Source organism: Sus scrofa, chromosome 6, assembly GCF_000003025.6.
Source record: "Sus scrofa isolate TJ Tabasco breed Duroc chromosome 6, Sscrofa11.1, whole genome shotgun sequence".
In the NCBI taxonomy this organism is placed as follows: Eukaryota; Metazoa; Chordata; class Mammalia; order Artiodactyla; family Suidae; genus Sus; species Sus scrofa.
This window is the reverse complement of record NC_010448.4, coordinates 27,134,245-27,149,220: the sequence shown is the minus strand read 5'-3', so window position 1 is coordinate 27,149,220 and position 14,976 is coordinate 27,134,245. Positions and strand designations below refer to the sequence as shown.

At 46.2% G+C, this 14,976-nt stretch overlaps 1 protein-coding gene across 1 annotated transcript in view; it reads right to left on the bottom strand.

Moving 5' to 3' along the window:
• CDH5 (cadherin 5, type 2 (vascular endothelium)) overlaps positions 7,076-14,976 on the bottom strand; it is a gene marked incomplete at its 3' end in the record, with an annotated part of 33,586 nt that continues 25,685 nt past the window's right edge. Inside the window, 5 exon segments of the mRNA NM_001001649.2 lie at positions 7,076-8,122; positions 8,218-9,096; positions 11,050-11,295; positions 13,317-13,425; positions 13,743-13,867. Of these exon segments, the coding sequence (NP_001001649.2) occupies positions 8,582-9,096; positions 11,050-11,295; positions 13,317-13,425; positions 13,743-13,867 (995 nt within the window).

Genomic DNA, 14,976 nt, shown 5'->3' with positions numbered 1-14,976 from the left:
ATTTCTGGAAGAGTTCCCATTGTGCCTCAGCAGTAACGAACCTGACTATTATCCATGAGGATGCAGATTCAATCCCTGGTCTTACTCAGTGGGTTAAGGATCCAGTGTTGCTGTGAGCTGTGGTGTAGGTCAGAGATGCAGCTTGGATCTGGCGTGGCTGTGGCTGTGGCGTAGGCCGGCAGCTGGAGCTTGGATTTGACCCCTAGACTGGCAACTTTCATATGCTGTGAGTGTGGCCCTTAAAAAAAAAAAAAAAAAAAGAATAAAGAGTAATGTAGGATATTTCTATGCAATGCAGAATTCTGTGGGGTCCCCTGGTGGTAACACCAGGCTTTTCTCATGCCATGGATTGCGATAGTTCTGATCCAGAAAGTTGCTGCAAATTTGGGGTTAAAAAACTTTGAAGGCTAAGAGGTGTGGGCCCCACAGGACCAAGTTTAAAGGAATGCTTAAAAAAAAATCAATTCCCAACAACAGTTTTGCTGGATTCAAAAGCAATTAGTTAATTTTAAAAAGTATTTTTTGCATTAATAAAGAATAAACTTTTTTAAAAAAAAACAACTTTCAATGTTAAAAATGACATGTGGGGATATACTTTGCTTATCAAATTTACTGTTTTTCAATGAAAAAGTGTAAATTAACATCAAAATCAAATTATTTTCTGATTATAAATATAATGCATGCTGATTATAGAAAATTGAAAAAAAAACCCACAGGATTAAGAAGAAAAGAAAAATTCTTCATTCTTCTAAGCCTGGAGATGGATATGTGCTAATAAGAAAAATTGGGATCCTACTGTAAATAATTTGAGTTCAGCTTTTTTTGTTTGACCTTGAATTCAGCTCAAGCTCACCGTGACACACTGTGTTTTGTGGATCTGCCATCATGTACCTTACTAGTCTTTTATTGTTGGGCATTTCTATTTGTGTCTTATTTTTTGTTCTGTATATACCAGAAATTAACATTGTGGCAGATAGACTTTGTGTATGTCCCTTTGGCTACATCCTTGGAAGAAGAATTGCTGGGTAGTCAGGGGCTATGGTTGTGAAGATCAGAGACTCAACCTATTGTTTTGTGGAGAACAAAATTTATGGTAAGGATTCTTGACTTGGGAGCTGCCTGGAAACAGGGCACTCAAGGATGGCTGCTCCTTCTGGTTCAGGGTCAATATTCCAGGATTGCCTTGACAAAAGCAGGGTATAGTAGATCAGGAGGGTTGAGTGTGGACACTGGGGCAGGGGCCCTTGTGCAGGGAGGGATAATGGGGTATACATGCTCAAGGATCCCACAGCCAGGGCCAGCTGCTTCCCATACTTGAGATTCTTGGTGTCATCAGTGTTGCTGGAAGCCACAGGTACCCCCTTCCGCTTGGGAAGGATGGAACTAGGTACCTACCTTTCCTTTTCCCATCAGAGACTGACATAAGAGGAGGTGCAGAGTGGTTGTGGGGCTGAACCCTGCTTCCGCCTCTCTTATCTAGGTTCTGTTAAAGCTCAGGCCTCTCAGAACCAGAAGTTTACGTCAGGTTACCAGGATACCAGGATACCAGGTGTTGCAACACAGGGATGCTGCTGAGTCCTGAGCATGTGTTGATCCCGCGCGCCCCCTGGTGGTCATTTTCCCCGTAACTCGCTCAGTGGGAGCGGGTGATTTTCCTGGTCCATCCTCAAGCTCCTGAGTCTGTGGAACTGCCTCCTGCAGACCACATTTTCCTAGGAGCCAGGAAGTAAGTACTACTCCCAGTTCTGTCTTTAACTTGCTCTGTAATGCCACATCACGTCCCTTTCTGAGTCTCACTTTAGTCATCTGTGAAATGAGAGAGCTGACCTCATAGGTTTGACCTGGGGGAGGGGAAGGGCTCAGAGCCTTTGCAGCTCCTGCCCACTTTGGCCAGGGGTGGGGCAGGGTTGGCTAGAGCAGATATGTGCAGTGTGGAAACCGATTCCAGAGAGTACTGGGTTTGTGCCTTTTGTGTCCACTAAAGGCTCCAAATTGAGAAGTGAACCCTCTGCTTTCATAAAGATCACTCCTCCCTCCTCAGGGTAAACAGGAAGCAGAGAGGATGTGGGCTGCATGGAAAAGTGCTCAGAGCCAAGCCCCTCGGGGAGGTTGGAGGGATAGGGACTGCCTGATTTGGGACTGCCTGCAAGGCTTCTTTGAGGAGGCAGTAGTGAACAGATCTCATGAGCTCCAGGAGCTGGACAACTGTGAGTTCAGAGGGAAGGCACTTCAGACAGGTAGGAAAATAGAGCTCAAAAGGCAGCTTTAGGGGGTGACATCATCAGGAATGACAGAAAAAGGAAATCCTCCCTTCCATAAAAGCAATTAGAACACTGGAGAAAAGTGTCAAAATCAACTTTTTTGGAACTCTGGAAATTAACCAAAGTCTTGAAACAATCCAAGGAATACTCATTAAAAAAAAAAAAAAAAAAGGCATCTAAATCTTGGTAAGAACAATGAACTTCATGATATTTAACTTCCTCTAATCCCATCCCCCTCTCTCCAGCGCTGAAGTAGCCTTGAAACCCAAATAGCTCCACAAGTGCAATGAAAATCAGCAGCCTGGCAGCCACGGGGAGGGGAAGAACAGAATTGCGGCTCCTCCAAAGCTCAGTTCCCAGATAACTGTCATCATTTTACCTTTGTCTGATTCCCTAAGTGACCTCCCTTGAAAGCTTGTTTATATTTATTTTTGTATTTTTAGGACCACACCCATGGCATATGGAGGTTCCCAGGCTAGGGGTTGAATTGGAGCTCTAGCTGCTGGCCTACACCACAGCCACAACAACGTGGGATCTGTTTGACCTACACCACAGCTCATGGCAATACCAGATCCTTAATCCACTGAGTGAGGCCAGGGATGGAACCTACATCCTCATGGATACTATTTGGGTTTGTTAACCACTGAGCCACTATGGGAACTCCTGAAAGGTTATGTTGATTTGACCTGACTTTAAGCTTGTTTTAGTGCAAACAAGCCTTTTTTCCTGAGGGTGTTTGTTGAAAATAACCAGTAGCATTTACTTAACATCAGTTGTCTGAGGCAGTGACAATAGCCAGGGCAAATAAGAAGCTGACCAACCACTATGGAGAACAGTTTGGAGATACCTTAGAAATGTATACATAGAACTTCCATATGACTCCGCAATCCCACTCTTGGGCATATATCCCGACAAAACTCCACTTAAAAGAGACACATGCACCTGCATGTTCATTGCAGCACTATTCACAATAGCCAGGACATGGAAACAACCCAAATGTCCATCGACAGATGATTGGATTCAGAAGATGTGGTGTATATATACACAATGGAATACTACTCAGCCATAAAAAGAATGACATAATGCCATTTGCAGCAACATGGATGGAACTAGAGAATCTCATACTGAGTGAAATGAGCCAGAAAGACAAAGACAAATACCATATGATATCACTTATAACTGGAATCTAATATCCAGCACAAATGAACATCTCCTCAGAAAAGAAAATCATGGACTTGGAGAAAAGACTGTGGCTGCCTGATGGGAGGGGGAGGGAGTGGGAGGGATGGGGAGCTTGGGCCTATCAGACACAACTTAGAATAGATTTACAAGGAGATCCTGCTGAATAGCATTGAGAACTTTGTCTAGATACTCATGTTGCAACAGAACAAAGGGTGGGGAAAAAATGTAATTGTAATGTATACATGTAAGGATAACTTGATCCCCTTGCTGTACAGTGGGGAAATTAAAAAAAAAAAAAGCTGACCAAAATTATAAAAGAAAAGTTAGAGAATGAGCTGTCCACAGAGGGCTTTGAAAAACTTTGGCATATTCCTGGGACTATAAAAGGCCACTCATGTGTAGGCTTGTGTGCATTCTTAGGGAAGACATGGGCAGGCCCTAAGTTCTCACCTCTGGCTGACCTTGAGGCCCTGTGTAACAAAAAGTGAAGGCTAAGCAGATCTGTAAACTGCCTGCCTAAGCACTGAAGTTCTCCAACACACACACAGAACCCCTTGGCAAATGCTGAGAGACTTTTTCATTCTAGGCATTTAAGGGACTCCCATCCCTTAACTGACCACTACTGAGCAGAGACCTCAGTGGCCGCATACAACAAAAAGTACAGACTTTACAGCATTAGTTTTAGAAAGTCACTAAACAAAATCCGGCAACAACAAACTCTGGGGGTCAGGGATCTGGTTTCCACAGTAACCATATGGTATGGTATTAGTTTTTGTGTACAAAAATCATGAGACATACCAAGAAACAGAGATTGATCTATTCACAGGAAAACAAGCAATCAGTAGGAAATTAATCCTAAAGAAACCCAAATGTTGGACTTACTAGACAAATACTTTAGTCCAGTTATTTAAAATACGTTCAGCTAACTAGAGTAAACTAGGTCTAAAGAATGAAAGATGGTGTGAGAATTATGTGTCATCAATAGAGAATGTCAATAAAGAGGTATAAAAAAGAACCAAATAGAAATTCTAGAGTTGAAAGTACAATAGGTGAAAGAAAAATTCACTCGAAGAGCTCAAGAACAAATGTGAGTTAGCTGATGAAAGAAAGGTTCAGCAAAACTTGAAGACAGGTTAATTAAGATAATCTAATCTGAGGAACAGAAAGAAAGAAATAAAATTAATAGAAACTTAAATACCCATTGGACATTGGCAAGTATACTAATATATGCATAATGGGAGTTCCAGAATAGAGGAAAGAGAGAGAGACAGGATATTTGAAAAAGTAATGGTCCCAAACTCCCCAGATTTGATTAAAAATAGTAATTTACACATCCAAGAAGTTCAGCAACCTCCAAGTAAGATCAACTATTAGAATTTATCCTAGACATATCACAATGAGACTGTTGAAAATCAAAGACAGAGGGAATAGTGAAAGCAGCAAGAGAGAACTTATCACATAAAAATTCTTTCAATAAGATTAACAGTCTGTTTCTCATCAGAAGCTAGGGAGGCCAGAAGGCAGTGGGGTGACATTCAAAGTGCTGAAGGAAAAATCCTATCAACCAAGAATTCTGTCTCTAGGAAAACTATTCCTGCAAAAAGTAAGGGTGAAATCAAGACTTCCCAGATAAAGTGGAGAGACTCCTCACTAGCATACCTTCCCTAAAAGAATAAAAAAATAAAGTAAATACTAAAGGGATCATTAAGGTTGAAACGAAAGACAGTAGACAGTAACTTGAATCCACATGAAGAAATAAGAACAGCAGTAAAAGTAGCTAGATATAAAAGATAGTACCTATATAGTTTGTAACTCTTATCCTTCCTATATGATTTAAAAGGCAACTGCATAAAGCAATAATTACAAATCTATGTTGATGGATATACAGTGTATAAAAGTGTAAAATGTACAACAGTGATAGCAACAAAGGAGTGGGGAGGGAGTGGAGCTATTAGGAGCAAAGTTCTACATACTGTTTAAGTTGGTACACATTCTAACTAGATTGTTATAAGAGTTAAGATTTTAAGTATAAGCCTTAGTGGAATCACTAAGACGGTAAACAAAGATATGGTAAAAGAAATGGCAAGAGAATTAAAATGGTACACTATAAAATATCTATTCAACATAAAAAAGGGAGTAATGAAGTAATAGAGGAACAAAAAGACATGAGACATAGAAAACAAACCAAAAATGACAGACATAAATCCTGCCTTAGTAATTACATTAAATGTAAGCGTCTTAAAAATTTCAATAAAATAGCAGAGATTGGTAGGATGGATAAACTGCCATGATCCAACTCTATTTTGTTCACAGAAAAGACACTTTGTATTAAAAGACACAAATAGGTTGAAAATAAAATGATGGAAAAAGATATGCCATGTAAACCAAAAGAGAGCAGGAGTGATTATACTAATATCAGACAAAATGGACTTTAAGATAAAAATTGTGACTAGATATAAAGAGGTATATTTTATAATGCTAAAAGGGTCAATCTATCAAGAAGATATAGCAGTTATAAACCTATATGCTTCTAGCAACAGAGACTCAAAATACCTGGAGCAAAACCCAACAGTATTGAAGGGAGAAACAGAAAATTCAACAGTAAGAGTTGGAGATTTCAGCACCACACTTTCAGTAATGGACAGACTAATTAGACAGAAGATCCATGAGGAAATAAAAGACTTGAACAACACTAGCAGACAGCTGTAGAACACTCCACCACCAACAGTAGAAGAGCACGTTCTTCTCAAGTGCACATGGAACATTCTTCAAGCTAAAACATGTTAAGATATAAAACTAATATCAGTACATTTACAAGGATTGAAATCATACAAATTATGTTCTCTGATCACCATGGACTGAAATTAGAAATCAGCGCATGTAAATTGGGAAAATCCACAAATATGTGGATGTTAAACAATATATTTGAAATAGCCAGTGGCTCAAAAAAGAAGTTGCAAGGGAAACTAGAGCAAAATTGGAATTCAGATAAATGGACCCCTGAGAGCTCCAGGAAGTAGTGTTTATCCAGAGCACAGTTTGCAGAATATCCCTCAGAGTCACACTGCCCAGGAAACCCTGCTGGCAGGGATCCAGGAGCAGGGGACTTGCTGAAGTGAGTTTCATCTCTCACCTCCTCATTTCAAGTCCTAAGTCTGGCAAGGAGGATTCCTATTCTCAATTTTGTTGGTGAGGTTTTCCAGGCAGGACCCCCTTGTTGGATCCACACACTCCAATAAAGTTCCAGCTGCTCAGTCCCTGTTGTCAGCCAGCTAGTTAGAGACTGATTTCCTCCCTCACTCCTTTCCTCACCCCCCTGGTTTATCAGTCCAGTGGAAAAGGTGTGACAGCTCCAGCTTCCAGAGGCTCTGCCTGCTGTGTGGGGTCAGGTGGGAGGGAGGGGCATATACAGAGGCTGAGTGAAGGCATGGAGCTCTGGGAGAAGACTGGGCTGGACTCAGGGTCCCTTGTTATTCTTTGTGGCAGTCACTTTCCTGTGGTGTGTCTTTGAGATCCTAACTGCAAATGTGGCCTTGCACCCTGAGTTCCTCTGCTGGTGGTACTGATGGTTGTGTTTCACATGAGCTTGCTCAGCTCTAGAAATAGAAATATTTCAAGATTTTTATTTACTTAATTATAAAAAAAATACAGTATGTCCCATGCATTCGTGCAGCCAATATATATATAGTCATTATCATTAAAGCAATTACCACAATGATAGGAAATAGAAGGTTATAGGAATTGGTTTATCCAACTAAAAAAACCTGAATTTAAGTTGTTAACCTAAATAGCAACCAGCTCATTATGCAAAAAATCCTTATTCTATTTGTGAGAGCTAGAAATGTGTAAGTATTATTAGTTAAAAAAGTGAGAAAGTAGTTATTAGTTAAAAGCAAAAAGTCAGTGTTATCTACAGTCCCCTGAATTGTGGGGGGAGCCTTTCCCAAAGCAGGAAACTTAGTTCATGTCAAAGGGTGCGCTGAAGAGTTTGCTTCCTTCCCCCATCCCCTCCTGTTGAGTGGAGCCATTTCCCAGAGGTGTGTTTGCAGTGGAAAGTTCCATAAGTGCGAGATGCATGGGTGACTGCAGGGCTTGGGCAGGGGCCTTGCCCCCTGCAGGAATGAGGCCCTGCTGGGGTTCCCTGAGATGTGGCCATGATGAGGTGTAAAGGCAAATGGCACAGCTCTGTTATGCAGTCATGTTTGGGTTTGGACTTTGGCCAGAGTTGATGTGGGTCACATCTTGAGGGCCTCTAAGTCAAGAGATCAAGACTGGATGGAGAGAAAAGGAAAAGAGCATGAGCGAGTGACCAGGGGAGATGGGCAGAGGTCTTCTGCTCTGGGAACATCGGCCCCACTTGCCAGGCAAAACTGGAGCGGTGTCATGAGTCTCAAGTTGGGGTCACAGTGACTCCAGGCCCTCTCTGGAGGGAGTGGGAGTGGCCCTCACCCTATGATCTGTCACACTTGGTCTCCACTATCCCTCCAGGATGAATTCACAGTTGCTTTGAAGTTCAACAAACCATTTCCCTGACTTTGGATGAGTTGTCAACACTCAGCACAGCATAGTTACAAGCGTAGCAGGCCAGCAAGGTCACCACAGGAACTGTCAGGGGCCCTTCCTCCCTCTTGACAGGTCTGAGGAGAGGCTGAGGAGTGCTGGGGACTCTGGAGGGTGTAAGGAAGCTGAAGCAGGGCGGGTGTGATGGGTGGACCCAGTCGCCTGTGGCACTAGGCTGCAGAGTCTTGCCCCACGGTTGCGCCAGCCCGCCCTTTGCTTCCAGGCTGACAGGCACCAGGACCTCCCCATGAGGCTCTCTGACCTCAGAGGAAGAATTCCCCTTGGGAGTCGATAATAAGCTGCTTTGCGGAGCCAGAGAAAGGCTTGAGTTGGACCCTGGGTCCCGGGTGACAGGATGCCCAGCCCAGACAGAACACCATCCTGGATTTTCCAGCATTTTGTGAGTAGCCGTTGCTGAAAGATGTTCCTGGACATTTCAGGGACTTGGTTGTGCTACTCAAGGTGATGAGGTCTCTGGGACCCAGGAGGAAGGGCTCTTAGGCTGGGGCATGAGTGCTACAATTCAAGGGCTCAGTGCCTCATGTCTGACTAGCCTAAGCCTCGGTGGTTTGGGTCTCCTAATACAGCAGCTCCTCTCGGGGGTCTGAGCCGTACAGCTCGGCCAGCATCTTGAACCTGGGCCCCCAGTCATTGAGGAAGTCATAATCGATGTCAGAGTCGGATGAGTCGGTGCCCAAGGAGCTGAGGGACTCGGCGATGGACTCAGCGCCCTCGTAGCCATAGATATGCAGCGTGTCGTAGGGAGGGCCGCCGCCGTCATGGTCCGCCTCATCCTTCTTCACCTCGATCATCGCCGCCATCTCCCCTGGCGCATGCGCCCCGGGTGCGTGACGTGGTGGCTTCTGCACCTGCGCGTAGAGGGACGGTCGCGCATCCAGCGCCGGCCGCGGGGGCTTGGCCCCGCCGTGGCGCACTGAGTTGAGGACCGAGACGTCGTAGCTGGTGGTGTCCATCTCGCCGCCGCCCTCCTCATCGTAGGTGACCAGCTGCTCGTGGATCTCCGGCACGCTCTTGCCGTGGGCGCGAGCCTGCTTCCGGAGACGCCGCCGCAGGTACACGAGGAGGGAGATCACTGCGATCAAGCGAGCCAGAGCTGGTCAGATACAGCCCCAGGGGCTGGGTGGCCACTACACTCTGAGACTCACCTGCGCCCTCCCTTCCTCCCTGGGAATCTCGGGCCCACCCAGCTGCCCAGTGCCGCCTGAGCCTTGATTTGGTCCAGACACCTGGTGGGCCTCCCCGCACCCCCATCTCAATCCTAGGGTCATCTCCACCCCACCCCACCCCACCCCCACTCCAGTATATGAGCCTGGCTAGTGTCAGGGCCACTGGTAGGGCTGCCAGGAGAAGGACATGTGGGCCTCTCAGATTCATTCTCTCCTGTCACTCTCATCTCCATCTGCCTACATCCTCATTTCCTCCCTCCTCTAACCCTTTTGGCAGATCCTTCTATGTCATGTTCAAAGGCAGGAGGCCAGAGGTTGGGCAGAAATGGGGAAAGGGATGGAGTTGGAATTTGGAGTGCGAAGATTCTGAGCCATGGGGATGATGATGGGTCATGGTGGCGCTGGTAGACATGGCACCTGTTGCAGTAGCAACAGCCACTCTTGAGCACCTACTGTATATGTGGTGGCATGATATTAGCACACTTTTATGTTCTCTCACTCAAGGTAGGTATTGTCCTATTTTACAGTTAAGCAAACTGAGCTCAGAGGGGCTGAGTGACTTTTCCCAGAGTCCCATGATCAGGCAGTGGGACTGCTGGCCTTGCTTAAAGCTCTGAAGGGTGTAATTGATGGCATGAGGGTTGCCAGCCTTTCGGAGGAATGGACCATGTAGGGCAGAGAGCTCCTAAAACTGGCTCAGAGCATCCCTAGACTCTGTCCTTATAGGCTCGAGTTACCTAAAGTGTTAAACACATAAGAAAAGCTGGGTGGGCCTCAGTTTATTTGTCTGTAAAATGGATGTGATGACTCCTCTGTTCTGTTTCTATTTGATAAGGTGGCTCCGAGATTAAGTGCAGTTCTTCATGTGGTGGTGATGCCACATCATGGAGAATCTGGGTCTGGGCTCTCTGCCACAGAAGCCCCAGATGGGGGGCACAGCCAGGGACCTCTCAGGGAAGCTGCTGGTTTCCTGCTGGCCTGGAGCAGATAACGTGGGTGTCTGGTCCGGTCACGGTGTCCCCTGGTCCTGTCACGGTGACCTCTAACTGCCCAAGGGCCGGCCCCTGCCCCATGTCTTGGCAGGTGAAGTACAAGATAACTTATGCCTCAGGGAGGAGCCCCACCCATTAGCTGGTGACCATTGGTGGGTATGGGCTGAATGCCACCCCCTGTCCCCAGTGGGAGGAAGCTGCAGTGACCCATGGTGTCAACTTCTCTGACAACTTGTCCTTCATTGGCTGCCTCCCTCCCCTGTCTCACTCCCCCTTTTCCTTTGGGGGCTTCCTGCGAGCGCCTCTCTGATAAACCACACGCACCCCAATCCTCGTCCCAGGGTCTACTTCTTGGGGAACTCGTTTAGGCAAGGCCTAAAATGCTCCTAACATTTCTGAGGCCAAAACAAGAGAAAAAGGGGTATCAAGGCTGGAGGAATCCTAAAAAAAGGAAAGACAGACCCTGGTGATAATCTAAACTAGAAATTTTAAAACTTTCTGTTTCTTTCCCAAAGAGGAACTGGATCCTCTTTTTTTCAAACTAGTCTTTATGAAAGTAAATGCTTAGGACAGTGGCCGGCACACAGTAAATGCTCCAAATATGTAAGTTGAAAGCGTGAATGTTATGAACTATTTTAAACTGGGTTTATGCTGCCTCAAGGTCCCATCCCTCCTCCCCTTTGTCCATCCCCACCCTTAGGCACCCAGGAATGTGGTGCCTGCACCCATGTACCCCAACATGGAACCGTGAGGCCCAGGGCGGGGTTCTAGGTGCAGGGATGGAAGCGGGGCCAGGCCTGGATCCCAGGGCTCTTCTTCTCCTGTGCAGCCCCATCAGTGTCCCCTCCCGCCCTCCTGGGCACTGACCTGCGATGGTGAGGATGCAGAGGAAGATGGCTACCAGGGCCTGGATGCTGACGCCCACTTGGGCGCCCATCTCCTCGCACAAGGTGAACTCGCCCCGCTCGTTGCACTTGCACACGGTCACGTGCAGCGTGCTGGTGCCTGTGAGGCTCGGCCTCCCGTTGTCCGAGATGAGTATGGGAAGGTGGTGGACCTTGGCACGCTCCCGGTCAAAATACCCGTGCTTGACTGTGATGTTGGCCGTGTTATCTGGAAACACCAAGGCCTCACCGTTAGGCTCTGCTGCCCAGAGTGCCCATCCTCTTGTCCACACCGCCTCCTCCAGAAAGCCCTCCTTGACTGCACCAGCCCACGTGCCGTCTGGGACTACTTCTCTGCCCTTTGCATCCCCTCCCTTAAGTTTCTACCATTTGAGCGCATGTCTTTCCTCCCGAGAGGGGATGTTTTGGGCAGCTGCTCTGACCTAGCTTTTAGGAAGGACTTGGCTAGAATGTGAAATCCTTGCTTTCTGTTGCTGAGGACAACTGATGTGCCTGACCCCTTCTTCCTCCCTAACCCCACCTCAATAAGAGGTGACTCAGTTAATTGATGAATTGTTTGAAGCTTTGACAAGCAATCGGGGGGAAATAAAGTCTTAAAAAGTCTTTTAGCCTCGGGCTGACTTCTAGGGCTGTTTTTGCTACCCCTGAAAATCCACTGGAAAGTAAAAACAACGCACAGATTCCCTGGGGTACCGAGGGAATGATTACCTATACAATTGAGGATCCCCTGGGTAGGCTGGAATTGGAAATGTGCTTTGGCCCAAATATTGACTCCGCCTCCTTGCTCCAATCAATTCATGTGCAGAACTCACCAGGGAGATTTTTAAACAAGCTGGTGTTCAGACCTCTCCTCCCCTCCCCCCCACATTTCTGATTCAATGGCTCTGGACTGAGGCCAGATAATCTGTCTTTTGTAGCTCCTGGGAGGTTGTGATGGTCAGAGGGTCCAGGGACTCCCTGCTTCAGGGTTTACCTAGCCATGTGGCATTGGCACCAAAAGCAAAGGAGGCCATCTTTTAGATTTCAGATGGAAGCCAATTATATTTCATGGTTAAGCAGCCATGTCTGTTTTAATTGAAAAGAACAACATGGCTATTGATACTTTATAATAGAAATTAGAGATTTCTCACTCTACTTATTTAATATTATAGCAGGACATTCGTGTTATAAGTGAATCTGAAACCACCAAGCTTGTCTCCTGGTCATACATAGGTGTCTTTGAGGTGGCACTTAAGTTTTCTGCTCCACTGCACACCTCCTCTGAGGTGGCATCGGGGTGAGCATTGGGGATGGGATGACAGGTATTTTTGTTGCACTATTTCCTACTAAAGATAACTGAATGTTGAATGGTCATTGACTATCACAATGTCACGGCCACTGTCGCCATCCTACAGGAGGCTCCTTTCGGACAGGTCTGTGGCCGGTTCTCTGTATCTTCACCTCACTCTCAGGCACCCTGCTCCCTGACTTTCCTGAAAGCTGGCATTGGCTGTTTCTTTGCAGGGATCCTCATCAAACACAGGGTTGCCAGTTAGGGACAGGCAGGGATTCCACCCCATTCTGGGGGAAGGATTATTCTATTTAGACCCAAGGAGATTTTCTCTATTTTTCTGAGGAAGGTACAGAAGTCATGGAAGCCTGTCTGCTTTTGTTTGGAATTCAAGCAACCTAGCATCATCACTCCTAGGAGCACATACTCATCAGAAGCTCTGATTGGCTACTACTGAGATCACAGGACTCTCTAGGCAGTGATTAGTGGACCGATCCTGTCCCAGAGACACCTGGTGAAAGTAATCATTGTGGCAGAGTTAACACTGTATCCTTGGCACCTTCGATTTTAAACGTGAGTTTTGACTCTTTGGGAGCTACTTCCAAGTTGCACATCATAGAGTAATTTGCAGTTGTGCTGTGCACAGGGGTCCCATGGGAGAGTCCCTTGGTTAGTTCATGAACTGAGCTTTGTGTGCTCCATATTTATTCTGTGGTGCTCCTTGTGACCTGAACATCTTATGGGGAAGGGCAGGCCATGTGGACTTGGCAGTGCACAGACCATTGCCCAGAGCAATGAGGTATGTGGCAGGAGTTGTACAAAGTGTCCTGTAACTTGAAAGTCTCGGTGAGGTGCTGCCCCCACTACGCTGGCTTGGTCCTTGACCGTGGCACTTCATTACTCAAATAACCCCGACCTCGACCCCCCACGAGAGCCAGGCTGACTGCTTTGAGGCACACCGTGATTATCCGTGAGGGTGAAGTTGCTGTCCTCAGTGCTCAGGGAGAACTTGAACTTCACATCTCGTGGTGTTACATCCTTGTCTATTGCTGAAATTTGCACAACCAGCTGGAAGGTGGAAAATGGGGGAGAAAACAGGGGATGGTCAGTGGTGGCGTTGGGCTGATCCAGGATTCAGTGATGGGGACTTTGGGTTTAGACCTGACTGTGGCTGCTTCTTACCTGTAGTGCTAACCTGAATGTCTCTGCAAAGCCCCTCTTTCTACCAGCTCCCTCCCCCCCAGCCTATTCATTACACATTCTCTCTGAGCCTCAGTTTCAGCATTACACTCAGTGAAACACCAGCTGATTGTGGCTGGGAGGTGCTCCCCCTCAGCCTGCCCCAGGCAGGTGCTGCCTCGCCCTCCCACTTGAACTAGACTCACCTTGCCCTGTGGGGCGTCCTCACACACTTTGGCCTCATAGGGCTTGGCAAACTCCGGGGCGTTGTCGTTCTCATCCAGAACTTCAATGTGGACCTGCACAATGGATTCCTTGCCCGTGGGGGTGCCTGCAGGGGAAAGGACCCATCACTGCACTGGGCTCAGCAAGTGCTGCCGGATTAGATGTGTATGGACAAGAGTCCTGGAGGGGTGCTCTTTTTACAGGAGGAGGGGGCTACTGATCTCTGGAAGGGAGGCCAGGGATGGTGTTCTGGATGAAAGGAGTTGGGGAGGGAGTGAAGCTTCATGAACAAGGATGTTTGCTAAAGAATTACTTGTAAGAGTCAAAAAGTATTTGAAGAGGCTTTAATTAAATCAATTAAGTAATTATTAAATCGCTTCAGCAATTTAAGTAATCTAAATAAATTACTAAATAATTGAAAAGGTAAGCAATCAAAGCGAAATTGGGTTAATAAATTACGCCACTTTAAAAGAGTGGACTGTGTGTCCATTTGTAATGCCCACGTAAATTACATTTTAAAATGTATTTTTTTTAAAAGATATTTTTAGTACCATGAGAAAGCGATGCTGGAATAATGTTAAGAAAAAATGCAGGATATGGGAGTTCCTGTCGTGGCTCAGTGGTTAACAAATCCGACTAGGAACCATGAGGTTGTGGGTCCAATCCCTGTTCTTGATCAGTGGGTTAAGGATCTGACATTGCTGTGAGCTGTCGTGTAGGTCACAGATGCGGCTCAGATCCCGAGTTGCTGTGGCTGTGGTGTAGGCCGGTGGCTACAGCTCCGATTCGACCCCTAGCCTGGGAACCTCCATATGCCATGGGAGTGGCCCTAGAAAAGGCAAAAAGACAAAAAAAAAAATGCAGGATATGATTTTTATATGAATATTATGATCTCACCTGTATAAAAAATATATATAGAAAAAAGACGAGAGAAAAATAACACTAGAATGCTAACACTTATCTCTGTATGGTGGGATTGTGGGGGAATAATTTTCCTCTCCTGTATTTTGTGGTTTCCATATTTTACAATGAATAACAAACTACTACTTGAAAGTTTAAAAATTGTAGGAGCAAGATTAGGTGGGGAAGGAAGGGACAAAGATTGATCTGGAAAGTACGCAGGAGTCTATTGAAGTTGGCCTGGTTGCCCTGCGCAGGAATATGTTGCCAGCAGGAGGCAGGGGGCCCTCCAGGATAGCACCAGTGGGATCTCGG